The sequence below is a fragment of the Tremella mesenterica genome (genome assembly GCF_000271645.1).
Source record: "Tremella mesenterica DSM 1558 unplaced genomic scaffold TREMEscaffold_12, whole genome shotgun sequence".
NCBI lineage: Eukaryota > Fungi > Basidiomycota > Tremellomycetes > Tremellales > Tremellaceae > Tremella > Tremella mesenterica.
Window position 1 is genome coordinate 119,730 of NW_006711236.1, and position 12,882 is coordinate 132,611.

Sequence of the window (12,882 nt, forward strand, 5' to 3'; positions counted from 1 at the left end):
GATTGATACTTTATGGAGGAAGAGATGTACTTGATCAAGGTGTTTAGGGAGGGGGATGGAGCCAAGGGAAGGGAAGGGAAGGGGAGGGACGGAAGGGTGTTATGATTTTTGCCCCGAGTGAATTAGATTAGGTTCCGTGTCTAATGGCGGATTGGTAGCGTATAGCGGCATATACAAACGTTACTAATCGATTACTAAAGATTTACTAAACCATGCTACATGATTTACAATTTTCACCATCTCCGACCGGCCCAATCATTCATAGGCCCTCTTGTCCGTCCATGCCCCTCTAGTCCTTCTCCAGTCGATCTAGTGACCTGGTGGTGTTTCTCTGCATACTGTTCAGTCAGCGCTGTTCGTCTGTCTTCTCAGGCCGGGGGATCTCTGGGCCTCACCTCGTTGAGCGCGTCCAGCTGTCTTATCACGTCTGTCAGATACGAGGTTAGCTGAACATCCTCGTGCTCCTGCGCACTTCAGCTCCCATTGCGTTTGATACCTGGTGTCACTCACGGTTTTCAGCTCGGACGTGAACTCCGGGGTGCTCATAACAGGGAGTGAAGATAGGACAGCGGAGATCTGGCGTAGGATGGTATGGTCCACAGGAATGGTTTCTATGGTCAGCCTTAAATCTTGACGACTGCAGCTGGATCTCACGCACTGTCTACAGTGGCGGAGACGTACTGGACGAGCACACGTATCCGATCATAGAGCATTTTGACAGCGTTACGTTGAGTGATGAGGTTGCCGACAACTGAGGGTTAGCCAACACGCTCAGTCATGATCATCATTCTCGCACCTAGACTTTCATCTGTTGTCCCTCGAGCGACTCCGTCTACGGCAATCCTCTCCGCTTCTCCGGTCTCCACGCCATAGTCTAGCGGCACGAGCCCCCCCTCTGTCCTTCCGTCTTCTGTGAAAGCGCTCTCGTAAACCTTGATGGGAAGACTTTGCGAGCTAGGGGGTATTTCGGGATGAAACAGCAAAAACACGCATGTTTCGATAGTGTCAGCCAGCTGAATGTATCAGGGCTTGTCTATCACGCTACAAACACTCACTTGCTTGTGAACGTGCATATCGTGGGCTGACGGCTCCTGTCCGATTGTGTACCATCCGACAAGATCCAATGTCGGAAATACCTGCTTGACTGTCGGTCAGCTTTGGCCGATAACGGAGAAAAGGTGGACCGCTCACACTGCTCCTTTCTGGTACTGAGGAATTCTTGATCAAGGAAAGTCAGATCGGTAGGCCCACCAGCTGAGACGGGTGACGCGAGATGTACGAGCTCGAAAGAGTTGGTAACGGACACCTCTCGACCGGTCTGGGTTCCTAGAAGAGCGCCGAGAACTGTTTTGAGCGGGATGTACACTTCAGTCAAGAATGACAGTCACCTTTGGGCCTGGGATCGGAACTTGATCGTGCTCGATTCCAGTGCTCAGAGATGTTGAGTATGGGGAGGGGATGGCTAGCAGCTGTCAGATGCATTTCATCTGTTGAGACATGACTGACTACTCACAGATTGACAGTGAGACCGGAATTCATCCCTCCATTCATCACATGAGATGCCTGATTATTGCCGTTTGGAGCCTTGAACGTGGAACTAGAGGCCATGGAATGAATGAGGTATGTGGAGAAGGAGGTATAGATGGATAGAAGAAGAGAAGTGAAGAGAACAAGGATAGACGTGTGGAATGTCAAGTTGTAGTAACTTAGCCTAACGCCGTCAGGTGGAGGTGCACCACTACTATTCTGGTCAACTTTCCGTGTTTCTCGACCTCGATCAGCGACACGACCTGAGTCCCTCTGCTCTACTCATTTGCATTTGCATGTGCGCATGTGTACACGACTATTGACTCTACTTAATCTTCTTGTTTCTATCGAGATCCCAGGAACACCAAGACATGGCTACTCAGCTTCTGTCTACGAACGCCCTCAACTCTGTCACCAAACCTTCTTGCCCATCCGCATTCAAGCTGCTCACCACATCGTCGAACACGACCCACCACCAGCCGTGTATGGCATCGTAGTCCGTGAGACTAGTCTGAGGTGGTGTCTTGGGCACAAGCTCAACCAAGCGCTTGGGAAGTTCGGTCGTAGCTGTCGGGATCGGTGGTCCCACTAAATCTTTCAAGTATGCAGGGCGTTTCTTCCATGGCTTGTCGAGGCTTTTTAGTCAGCGTTGATAGAGCCTTATTGAGAGAAATTTACATGTAATGAACCAAACGGGCTTCAGTATCTTCCCAGAGGTCTGCATGGACAGCACGTTGAGGCTTGAGGGCATTTGCCCACCAAGGCAACGGTCGCCAGCGGCCTTTGAAGAACTCGGCAATCACATCTTGATCCGCAAATGAAGCTTTCGCGACTGTGGGGGAGGTATCGAGGAAATGTTGAATAGCCGCCATCGTGGACGAGGAGGGAGTCAAAAGGACCATTCCCGAGTTAAGCAAGTGACTAGTACGTGGACCGTCCAGCGATGGGATGGTCGGCGAGTACAGAGGTGTCTTTGGGATCTGCTTTGTCAACGAGCAGTTTGCTGGAATCCTGTGCTCGTCAGCGGAGCAGGATTGATCCAAAACGATTGCTCACCAGTCGGCCGGATAATGCGCAATCTTGAAAGGGTTGCACACGCATGCTGGAGCAGCTGCAATCCAATCTGGACCGGGAAGCTCCATGTCAAAGACTTCATCCATGGAACGAAGAAAGACCATGTCGCAATCGATGAGAATGAGGCGGTCGTAAGAGGTTAACCCGAAGACTTGTAATTTGGTCCAGGCGTCGTTCAAACGTACGAAAGTAGGATCGAAACCGGGATGTTGCCCATCAGCGGGTGTGAGATGAGGCACTTTGAGAACTTGGAGGCCGTAGTATTCAAGCAAAGCTATGCTTGAATCTGGAAGGGCATCCGTTGCCATGATGATGAGGGGGTATTGGGAAACGGCTCGAAGCGTTCGATACAAGATGACGGCCCCTAGATGGTGTCATCTTCAGCTCAGAAACGAGGGGACATGTGGACCATGAACCAGTTACGAAGAAGATTGACTCACCTGCGAGATAGCTTGGGTTGGTCAAGAGAGTTACCCAAGCTTTGCGAGATTGGTCGGTCATTTTGACCTGAAATGTCAGCAATCATGGTGAGCTCATGTCGCTGGCTGGCTGGAGGTAAGTATGGCATATAGCAGCCACCATTCGGACACCTTGAGAAGAGGAGCAAGCGGGGGTACTCGTACTCACGATGCCTGAACAGGGATCGAGGTATCACTCTTACTTGATGAGTGAAAGCAGAGAGAGAGGAATCAAGAAAGTAGTGCAGTTTCGACACATAACTAACTTGGATGATGACGCCATGCCTTAACCACATGGTCATCGCTAACCTCCTCTTCGCCAACTTCACCTTCCTACTACTTACTGTACTACTATCACTACCTACTGCTTACTCTAGGCCTCCCCACACCTTGAACTCTTCATATCATGCAAGATGATGCCCATGACGATTTCGACAACGCCGCAAATTGGCTCTCTACCAATCCCGAGGCTGCTAAATTGTCCAACGAGACCAAGTTAGAGGTAAACCACTCAAGTGCCTACGCTTCTCCTCACTGACTGATATCTTAGATATACGGGTTGTACAAATATGCTACCACTGGTGATGGTCCGTCAGTTCTCTCTTTCATCCTTGTCCCCGGACGTCACTGGCTGAGTATACTCTCAGGACGGGCTCCAGACCCTCGATATTCTCTCCCGCACCTAGGGCGAAGCATGACGCATGGCTCGCTCAGTCTACCAAATATGAAATCCCCGATGATGCCCGTGTGCGATATATCGAGTTGGCCAAGGGACTCGGATGGGATGGTGCAAAAGTATCAGCTGGTTGGAGAAATGTCAGCGTGATGACTGTGGAAGACGAACCAGTTGCCGGTCCATCAGGTACTATACACGATGCTGTCATTGATAATGATCTCGATAAAGTTCGAGAATTGGTCAATCAACCTGATCTGGTCAGTCAAGTGGGAGAATTTGTGAGTCGAGAAAACAACGTCGCTCTGGCCATGTATGAAGATAGCTCATGCCTTCAGGGTTACACTCCACTTCATCTGGCAGCAGATCGAGGTCTGACAGATATGGTCAGATTGCTCTTGGCCAATGGGGCAGATCGTCATGTCAAAGTGAGCACCAGTGCGGTCAGCAGCATGCAGCAATGACTGATACACAGGATGAGGACGATCAGACTCCTCTGCAGCTCGCACAATTGTCAAATAGAGATGACATAGTGCAGATATTGAACATGCTATGATGGTATTGTGATCTTTTGACACGACCGATGATACGCCCTCTCGGGACTGAGCATCACATCCCCTTCCAACTTGAGCCCACACTCGTCACAGAACCCGTCAAAAGGCCTCCATCCCGCCTGACGCTTGACCACCAATTCATGTACCGAAACAAACAGGTCACCCTCCAATAACCGAGTCGTCATCGTCAACATCTCTCCTTCGGTTCGATACGAGTCCAACATGCCACTCAGAATAGAACGAAATTCGGCATACGATCGTTTGGTAGTAGGTGTCGAATCTACGAGTCGTTTGAAGAGTCGTGGAAAAGACAATGACGGGGAGCGGGATGAAACCAAGGCTGACAGAGTATCCTGAATGAGTTGTCGCAAGGTATCCACAGCAATGCTTCCTCCTTCCGACGCTCGCACGCTCAAAGAGCTCAACGATTGCACCAGCTCCACCATCTCGTTGAGAATCCCAAACCACATATCCTCGGCTTGAGCTTCCGAAGACCGCTCCCGGCACAAACGGGTCCCCATGACACATGCAGACGTGATTGACTGTAAGGCCATGTGGACCGTTCCCAGATCTCCCGACACCACAGCTTGCCCAATATCCATACCCTCCTCCCTAAGAACACTCTCGATCACAGTCAAAGCCTCACCGGGCTTACCCTGCCTGTCCAACGCCCACGCTTGACCCTCTGGAAATCGAGCGGTCTGGAAATCTTGATTCAGTTGGAAAAGATCAAACTTATCCTTTCCGTGAGAATCCATGTAGCCGATTACGGAGGAGGGCTCGTGGACCGTTAACAGATTTATGTACTGGTGACGTAGGGGAAGTTTCAGCTGATCGAGACTCGACAGATAGGCTATTTGTTTGTGGGGGGGAAGCACAGACAGGGCGATGGGATGAAGTTGAGGCACTTTTTGCAGAAGAGTCGCCGTCGACGTGATGCTCACATTCAGCAGATCAGGTATCACTTTCTCGACGGTGGTTGGGCTTTTCTCGACCAAACTATCCAATTCGGCGAAGATGTCTTCAGGGTGCAATTTGACAATTGTAGCAATGAGGTCCCCCCATCTCTGCTCCCGTCGATATATGATAGCCAGAATACGATAGAAGCCGGCTGACTCGTAGAGTTGGAGCATGGCATCGGCGTTCTGAGGAGTGAAGGCCGAGAGGAGAAACTCGGCAGCTAGCTGTCGATCTTCCCGAGACTCGGGCTCGTTGTCGGTACACAACGCGAAGAGAATACGCTGTAAGACAGATGGAGGGAACAAAAGGAATTGAGAGTATTTGGGAAGATTACGAGCGACGAAAATATGTAATAGAGTGACGTCGTTGACATTGAAATCGCTCGAGTCCATCACATCCAGCATTTGGTTGATCAACGTCTGTCGAGTGATGTCTGACGAGTCATCGAGATATGAATCCTCGAAGGCGATGTCCAGAGTGTGAAGGAAAGCTTCGGTGTCCAGGTGTAAGAGTTGGGGCAGATTGCTGGAGATCCACTCATAGACCGACTTTCTTGCTGCATCAGACTCATCTGCTGGTAGCTGTGCCCCGTCAGGGTATGAACAACCGCATAAGGTATACTCGATGTATTCGAATAGCTGCTCCGGCGCAAGCTTTTGCAGTGGTGCAATATAGTCATGGAGAGCTCTGGTGTACACGTGAACGAGAGCGTCCCACAGTTGGTGCTCCTCGCAGATCGTGATTGCCTGATCGATGTCGAGAGAATGTGGGTCTACGTGCCAAATGATCGCTTCCGCTTGCTCCCATTCGAAGGCTTCGGCATGAAGGCTGACCAAATTTTTGACGACCTCGGGTGGAGCGTGAATAAGCCGTCCATCGAGGATGTATGGTTCCAGCTGACGGAGGAAGATCCCATGGATGCCTGCTTCCGCATAACGTTCGTAAGCTAGATTGAACAGCGTATTCCGATCACCGATAGACAGACAAGCATCAATGCAAGCTATAGCGAGGGATTCGAAGAGGGAAGTGAGGTCGACACCTCTGCCATCGGGGCTGAAGTGGGTATCATCGTGCATACGCTCCTCGGAAAAAGCCCACGCCAGGGAAGCATGAATGAGTTCTCGAATCCTGGAGGAGACAACCTTCTTGGCGGCATCTTCTGAGCCCGGAAGTCCGATACGATTCCCAGTCGAGCGCCCCTCGAAGTAATCGACGGCGAGATGGATAGCGCCAAGAAAATCACCTTGATGAACTTTTGCGAGGACTCGATCGTTCCAGTGTGAGAGAGTCCCGACCAGAAGTTGTGAGTGAGACTGTGGTCAGCTTTCATGATCGCTCCGATGAGATCACTTACGAGGAGAACTAATTTGCCTCTGTATGTACGCAGACTGTTTGATACGCACAAGCCTCGAATGGAAGGAAACGATACGAGCTGCGTGTCCAGCGGCATTGTCTCCACCTGTGTCATGGTCCGCACGTCGAGCAGGATGAGGGACATGGCATGGACCAATAAGTGATTCGCATCGTACCATTGGAGTGCACGGATATCGTCGGGTGCGTCCCATCTTTGACCGTCCACAAATGTCGGGGTGTCACCGTCTTTGACTCGCAGGAATCGAAGGGTGCGGCCCCAGCTGTAAGCCAACACAGGGTCAGATCCCTGATCCAGTTCTCCAGCTCTCAGCCAGCACGCATTTCCCATCCCGTCCGTATCTCGCATTCGCCGAAACAACGTCTTCGCAATGGGCTTCATGCCGACATGATGAGTTTTGAAGGTGTGAGAAGAGCACAAAGTTCCAATGAGTCCGAAGGGTGCGATCCCGGTTGCAGAGGTAATACAGCAAATAGTGTCGAGGGTTTCCGAGATCCGTATGTTCCCAGCATCCGCACCACATCATTGGAATCCACTCCCATGATTCTACCCAAAGACCACCAAAATGCCCGCCCATACTCGTCACCAGAAACGATGCAGGTATGCCTCGTACCAACAAAACCAAGGTGCAGTATTCGGCTATTGACTAAATGCCCCTCCCGACGGCCGCTCTGCACTTGCTGCAAGGTCAGAGGTTGTACGACTCGTGCAGGTTTGGCGGGTGTACTGAGATCATAGAGCTTGATAGCACCGTCTGAGTGACCAACAGCCACGTACGTCTGGTCCGGAGATATGCGCAGCGCAGTGACAGGTGAGCCCTCTCCTAGTACAGCGCGCAGGTCTTGATTGAAAGTATAGATGTGCGTTCGGCCAGAGGCCGTACCAATGGCGATCATTCCGTTTACATCCATGACGGTGGGTACTTCGGCGAAGAGATGTGTAGACAGTCGACGTAAGGGGTGAAGTGTGAAGGCAGGATTGATATGTCGAGGGAGTGAAAGGGTTGATACGGTTCGAGAATGGGAGAAGTGTGAAGGGCGGCGGACATGCTGAGGAATGGGTGAATTACCGTGGGATCGTAATCGCGAAAAGAGTGGATTGATGGCGGAACGTTTTAAGGGGGTATTGGCGTATGATGATGAGCCTGGGGATAGAGAGGTGAGGATACCAGAGTCTGCGTCTTCGATGGCGACTTTCTCAATGAACGACGGAGGGGAGTGGACCGGGGTCAAAGGGGGAGTTTCGTTCAATTGTTCGCTGAAGACATCTCGAAGACGTTTCTGGTACTCTTTCGCGTCACTCATGGCTGGCACAGGGGAAGCCGTACTCCATTGATCGTCCGAATCGCTCCACCTCGCCTCTGAACCTCTCCACTCGTCATCGAGTCCACCTTCGAGGTCGACGGGGGGTGGCTCCGTGCTGGGCTGCCTCCATGCGTCGCCACAAATAGGTATGGGGGATGGACTGCGACGGTAGTAGTCACTGGGACCAGCTTGTGCGACCTCGTCGACATCCGAGTCGGGTTCATCTTGGTCAGAGTCAAAGTGACCGTTGGAAGGAGAGGGTCGACCGGTGAGACGAGCGAGAATACTAGAACGTCGACCGCTAGCTTTGGATTCGGCTCTGACGGTTCTGCCGGAAGAAGCGGAAGAAGCAGATGCTTGACGTTGTGGATTTGCGTAGCTCATGACTTGTGTGACGATGTGATGACCATTGTACAGTGGTAAAGTATGTGGTTGTGGACCACAAAGTAGTAGTAGTTGGTTGTAGCAGTAAGGAGGAGGAGTGAACCGCACAAAGAAGCCGCGTGATTACGTAATCTAACGGGCGACTGATTTCTTTGGAAAAACCTAAACAGCGGAAAAGCCGTCTCTCTCTTTCTTTCACCAAAAGGTATCATTCAACTTGTCATACCACTCACCACTACTACCACCACTACTGCATATACATCCTCCTATCATACTCCCTATATCATTCATACTATCTCATCTCCCTCCCACAGCGTCTCGTATCAAACTCAACCCTCACACAATCGGGCAGGTGTCAGTCCAACCGCCCCCTTCTCATATGACACCATGATCTCCCCCCACAAGCCCCAGTCGACTTCCCCCTTACCCCCTCCGCCCCCTCCAAAAGCCATAGATCTCAATAGCTCTACACGCTCGACCGACAGGGAGACTGGTGCTAAGATAGTCCGGAGAGCTTTTCATTGTGATCTCATCTTGAAATCACATGGTGATGGTAAGTCCTTTGATTTGGACACGCTCGCTGATGCCAGACACTACCCACCTGCTCGAGGAGCTGGGATCGCCGCTTGCCCCCGTATCCAGTGACAATACGCCTCCTCGAGTTGACGTCGGATCAGAATACTCTCCAACTTCACAGGGACGCCTGGCAGGACTGCTGGAGGAACTTGTACGGACGGAAAAAAGCTACTTGCAGAGGATCAAAGCATTGAGGGATGTGAGTGCAGACCCGTAGCCGATGATTGTGCTCATGGCAGCGATACGCCATTCCGCTGCGCCTATTCGCCAAGAATGCTGCAGAAATGATAATCCCGCTGTACGAGATCAAAAGCCTCTTCTCCAACATCGAGCTCGTGGTGTCGGCTTCAGAGACATTCCTGTCCGACTTGGAAGAGGCGACGCCGGAGGACGTGGGAAGTATCTGCTTGCGACACGTGAGTGGCAGCTGCGACATGAGTTGTATTGATTTCCTCAGCTCGAAGCCAAGACGTTTGATCCGTATAGGACCTATCTCAGTAATCAAGAGGCGTCACAGAAGACCCTCAACGAAGTTTTCAAGAAGTATCCTGGCTTCGCGTCTTTCATCGAGAGGACAAAGTATTCAACAACCGGCATTGGCAACATCGGTCTCCGAGAACTTCTCATGGAACCTGTGCAGCGTATTCCCAGATACACTTTGTTGTGGCAAAGTGGGTTCTCAGATCGGAAACTGTGCCTAGCTCACCTCCAGCGATGATTCGATGCATGCATCCCAGCTCGGCTCAGAGAGCTGCACTTGTCAGCAGCGTTACGCTGGCTTCAAAAATTGCCCGCTGTGAGCCAGACGAGCAGACTGTCCGAGCGACGGTGATGTATTGTTTGGAAAGGAATGTGGATGGATTCCCCGTGAGTCACAAACATGAGAAAGTCGCTGACAGGCAAGGCGACACTTTTCAGCAATCAGAGGACCTTTATCGACTCCCTCGACGTGGATGACCTCGATCGCGCCTCCGTATCTACTGCGAACTCCATCAACTCCCTTTCAACGTCCGGGTCCACTTCCCCACAACAACATCTTGCATCAACTAGCGGTGCACATTGTACTCTTTTCCTCTTCAACGACAAGCTCATGATAGTGAAGAGGCACTCCTCCACTATCTCCGGGCCCAAAGTGACAGGGCTGGATGATGTTTCTCGTCTTGTCAAATCTGGAGGGGGCGTGGCTGTGCTCGACAAAAGCGGAGGGAAGAAGGATAAGCTCTTCTTCAGGGGACTGGTCGACATCGGGGATATCATTGTGACCGACGTGGGGAATGGTGGTGAGTGTTAGCAATCCCTCGTGTGAGGGTACTGATCGCCAGACTTCCAAATGTTTCTGCCCCGGCCCCCGACGGATCAATCAGACCGTTGGAGTCGGCCGCTCAGGTGCTTCACGACTGTGCATCCTCCATTCGGTGCTCTCGACGCAAACGCCATCCGTCGGGACAAGATGCGCTTCGTCGAGAACCTGTGGGCTGCCCAGGCCAGATTACGGTCCTCCTCGAGTAGAGTCTTGGTCAGTCGAGAGATCTCACTTGAGCCGATCGAATCTTTCAGTCGGGCCAAATGCATGTGGAGCATCACCGACGATCCCTCTCGACCTACTCCCAAAGTCGTGTGCTTTGTCGATGAGAGTGAGAGTCCGGAAATGCTTGCTTTGGGGGAGTCACTGCTGGTCTTCCATTTGCAGCCCCTCCCAGGCGGTATGTGCCGCATCTATCATGTCAACGTTGCTGGTGATGAAGGGAGAACCGTGGTGGACTGCTCTGAGGCTCTTGAGCGTGTCCTTACAACAAGTGAGTGGAATCCCACCCCTTTGACGATGCTGACAGCAGTCCATCGATACGGAATCTTCAAATTCAGGACTTCATCGACATCAGCACCGGCAACTCCTTCCTCTGGTTCACATCGATTACGTCCCTCCCTGCTCAACCTCGACACCATTTCGCGCAATCTGTTTGGAAGCGGTGCCTTAACCAAAGACCCATTCGGGACTAATAGTACAAGGCGGACAAAGTCTTCCTCGACAAGTCGATCGTCGGATCGGTCAAGCTTCTCGAGGCGTGTTGCAGGAAATGACGACGTGGTCTCGAACGGGCCATATCAGCTTCACACCAACCCGAGCGAGGTTGATCTCGAGGCCCGACTCAACCTAGCAAGAAACAACAGTCGGTCGATGGCAACGCTTGCGGATCCTGGCGTTATGGCCACCCGTGAGGCTGCCAAGAAGCGTATCTCGGTCGAGGGCAGGCAATGGACCGGCGAGCTCGAGAATGCTGAGCCTTTGTTGACGACGTCCCCCATGGAGGCTGAACGTGGACGACCTCTAGAACGTGACACCTCTCCGCTTAGCGTGGAACCTACCTCGGATACTGCTGGTCCAGCAAGCACCGGGTTCGTCGAGCTACTTCGGCAGCAGATCGAAGCACGTGAAGCGGAGACAAGAGCGGGTCTAGTGCGAACGCTTGGTAGGTCAGCCATGGTGTGTACAAGATTGAGCTCATGCCAGATCGAACTGGCTCTCCGGAACCTCTGCCGGTGACGGCACCGCTTCGGATACGCAACAAGACTCCCTCACCTACCAGACCTTTGAGAACACCTGCAGGAGATGTCTTCACATCACCGAGATTGGCGAGTCCGCCTGCAGCTGCTCACAGACCCTTGTCTCCTCTAGCCGGTCCACGTAGCCCACCTCCACGAGGACCACGGACTCCGAATCCGTTACGTAGCAACGCGGCCGGAAGCTCAACTCAACCACACCCCAAGATATTGCCGATGTTGGACCCAGTTCGAACTCCTGGTCTTGGTTCTGGACACACGAAGCTCCGCGTCGTTTCCGGGAACGGCCGACGAGTGTCGCCAGGACGCGAGACAATGCCACTCAAAGACGAAACCCCTCTTGCCACAGTTCCTGTCCATGCTGTACCTAAGCGCCAACATTCCGAAGATCAACTCCAGCCCCGAAAACGGTCACCTCCACGCACTCCACTTGCATCGAAGGAGAACTCTCCTCGTGTCGGAGTTCTGAATAGTCATCGACGAAGTTCAGGTCCACGCAGCGCTGGTCCTCTCACTACACCTCGACTTATCTCGGGATCGACTGTTGCTTCGGAGACAGAGTATATGGACACGTCAGCTGCCATAGAGGCTGCGAGGCAAAGGGTAGCAGAGTCTCACGCCGTTGTCAAGCGACTGAAGGCGGATGTTCAGTCTTTGCGGAAGATAACGAACGGACGCATGGACAGGACCCCCTCTCTTCCACGGTCTCCACACCGACGTGATATCAAGGTAGGTCCAATGTCAGAGGTGAAGCAGGTGCTGACCGGCAGCGATTGGTAGACATCAACGTCATCTCAGACTACTCTCCTCGTATCGGACACGACGGTGTGACAGATGAGACTGCTCGTAATATGGGAGCTACGGTCGAAAAGCTGGAGAGCGCCTTGCGTTCCGCGATAGCCGACATGAACAAGGCCGCCAATCTTGCGAAGGAAGTGTCGTTGGAAAACTCTCAAAAGTCGGCGGAAGTTGAGCGACTGAAAGCGCAGGTTTTGAGAGCCAAAGAATATCAAGACTTGCTACGGCAGCAACTTTCGGAGGTTCAGTTGGAGGTGGATGTCATTTACGAGGCTTTCAACACGGAATTGGATGGAATGTTCAACGATGCCGCGTTGCCCCCAGACGAGGCATTCGCGGCTCTCAGGAGGGATCTCGAGGATGCCACGACGAAACGTAATGAGCTTGACCTGGAGAATAAGAAATTGAAAAGGGAATTACAGGAGGCAAATATGAAACGGGAACAGTGAGTGTTGGAGCGTTAATCGAGAATCAATATGAGAAGAGGGGCTGACAAAGGATAGATGGGCGAGAATGTTGAAAGCGCAAGGGGTCATCCAGTGATTTTTCAGCAACGACACGATCCTTCTCATACGCTACACGTTTATATCATTTGGTGTTTCTTGGTGAATGCGTTTTGTCTTAATCTTGTAAACAATCTTCT

The 12,882-nt window shown here is 52.0% G+C and overlaps 5 protein-coding genes across 5 annotated transcripts; 2 read left to right on the forward strand and 3 right to left on the reverse strand.

Annotated features, from left to right (window-relative positions):
- Nucleotides 1-159: 159 nt before the first annotated feature.
- Nucleotides 160-1,646, reverse strand: TREMEDRAFT_45417 (uncharacterized protein). Its single transcript, XM_007006972.1, has 9 exons — nt 1,514-1,646; nt 1,389-1,462; nt 1,192-1,344; nt 1,056-1,144; nt 797-1,013; nt 659-751; nt 511-611; nt 396-464; nt 160-338 (listed from the first exon to the last, which is right to left on the reverse strand). The coding sequence occupies exons 1-9, from the start codon at nt 1,606-1,608 to the stop codon at nt 234-236; spliced, it is 996 nt and encodes a 331-aa protein (XP_007007034.1). The 5' UTR covers nt 1,609-1,646; the 3' UTR covers nt 160-233.
- Nucleotides 1,647-2,201: 555 nt separating this feature from the next.
- TREMEDRAFT_34447 (uncharacterized protein) lies at nt 2,202-3,102 on the reverse strand (the record flags this gene model as incomplete). The annotated part of the gene is made up of 3 exons (XM_007006953.1): nt 2,202-2,538; nt 2,584-2,965; nt 3,042-3,102. 3 exons carry the CDS (start codon nt 3,100-3,102, stop codon nt 2,202-2,204), a joined length of 780 nt encoding a protein of 259 aa, XP_007007015.1.
- Nucleotides 3,103-3,465: 363 nt separating this feature from the next.
- On the forward strand, nt 3,466-4,288 carry TREMEDRAFT_64747 (uncharacterized protein; the record flags this gene model as incomplete). The annotated part of the gene is made up of 5 exons (XM_007007001.1): nt 3,466-3,561; nt 3,610-3,650; nt 3,707-4,013; nt 4,071-4,160; nt 4,208-4,288. 5 exons carry the CDS (start codon nt 3,466-3,468, stop codon nt 4,286-4,288), a joined length of 615 nt encoding a protein of 204 aa, XP_007007063.1.
- TREMEDRAFT_40588 (uncharacterized protein) lies at nt 4,248-7,047 on the reverse strand. Its single transcript, XM_007006956.1, has 2 exons — nt 6,601-7,047; nt 4,248-6,559 (listed from the first exon to the last, which is right to left on the reverse strand). Exons 1-2 carry the CDS (start codon nt 6,997-6,999, stop codon nt 4,283-4,285), a joined length of 2,676 nt encoding a protein of 891 aa, XP_007007018.1. The 5' UTR covers nt 7,000-7,047; the 3' UTR covers nt 4,248-4,282.
- Nucleotides 7,048-8,693: 1,646 nt separating this feature from the next.
- On the forward strand, nt 8,694-12,688 carry TREMEDRAFT_64749 (uncharacterized protein; the record flags this gene model as incomplete). The annotated part of the gene is made up of 10 exons (XM_007007002.1): nt 8,694-8,859; nt 8,897-9,081; nt 9,122-9,298; nt 9,340-9,553; nt 9,595-9,749; nt 9,787-10,162; nt 10,205-10,678; nt 10,718-11,350; nt 11,392-12,170; nt 12,212-12,688. The coding sequence occupies 10 exons, from the start codon at nt 8,694-8,696 to the stop codon at nt 12,686-12,688; spliced, it is 3,636 nt and encodes a 1,211-aa protein (XP_007007064.1).
- Nucleotides 12,689-12,882: the final 194 nt, after the last annotated feature.

Coding starts and splice junctions, on each gene's coding strand:
- TREMEDRAFT_40588 (XM_007006956.1), bottom strand. CDS start 6,999: ATGAAGCCCATTGCGAAGACGTTGTTTCGGCGAATGCGAGATACGGAC. Junction 6,560..6,600: donor GAGGCAAATTAGTTCTCCTC/GTAAGTGATCTC, acceptor AGCTGACCACAG/TCTCACTCACAACTTCTGGT.
- TREMEDRAFT_45417 (XM_007006972.1), bottom strand. CDS start 1,608: ATGGCCTCTAGTTCCACGTTCAAGGCTCCAAACGGCAATAATCAGGCA. Junction 1,345..1,388: donor TTCCGATCCCAGGCCCAAAG/GTGACTGTCATT, acceptor CGCTCAAAACAG/TTCTCGGCGCTCTTCTAGGA. Junction 1,145..1,191: donor CAGTACCAGAAAGGAGCAGT/GTGAGCGGTCCA, acceptor GCTGACCGACAG/TCAAGCAGGTATTTCCGACA.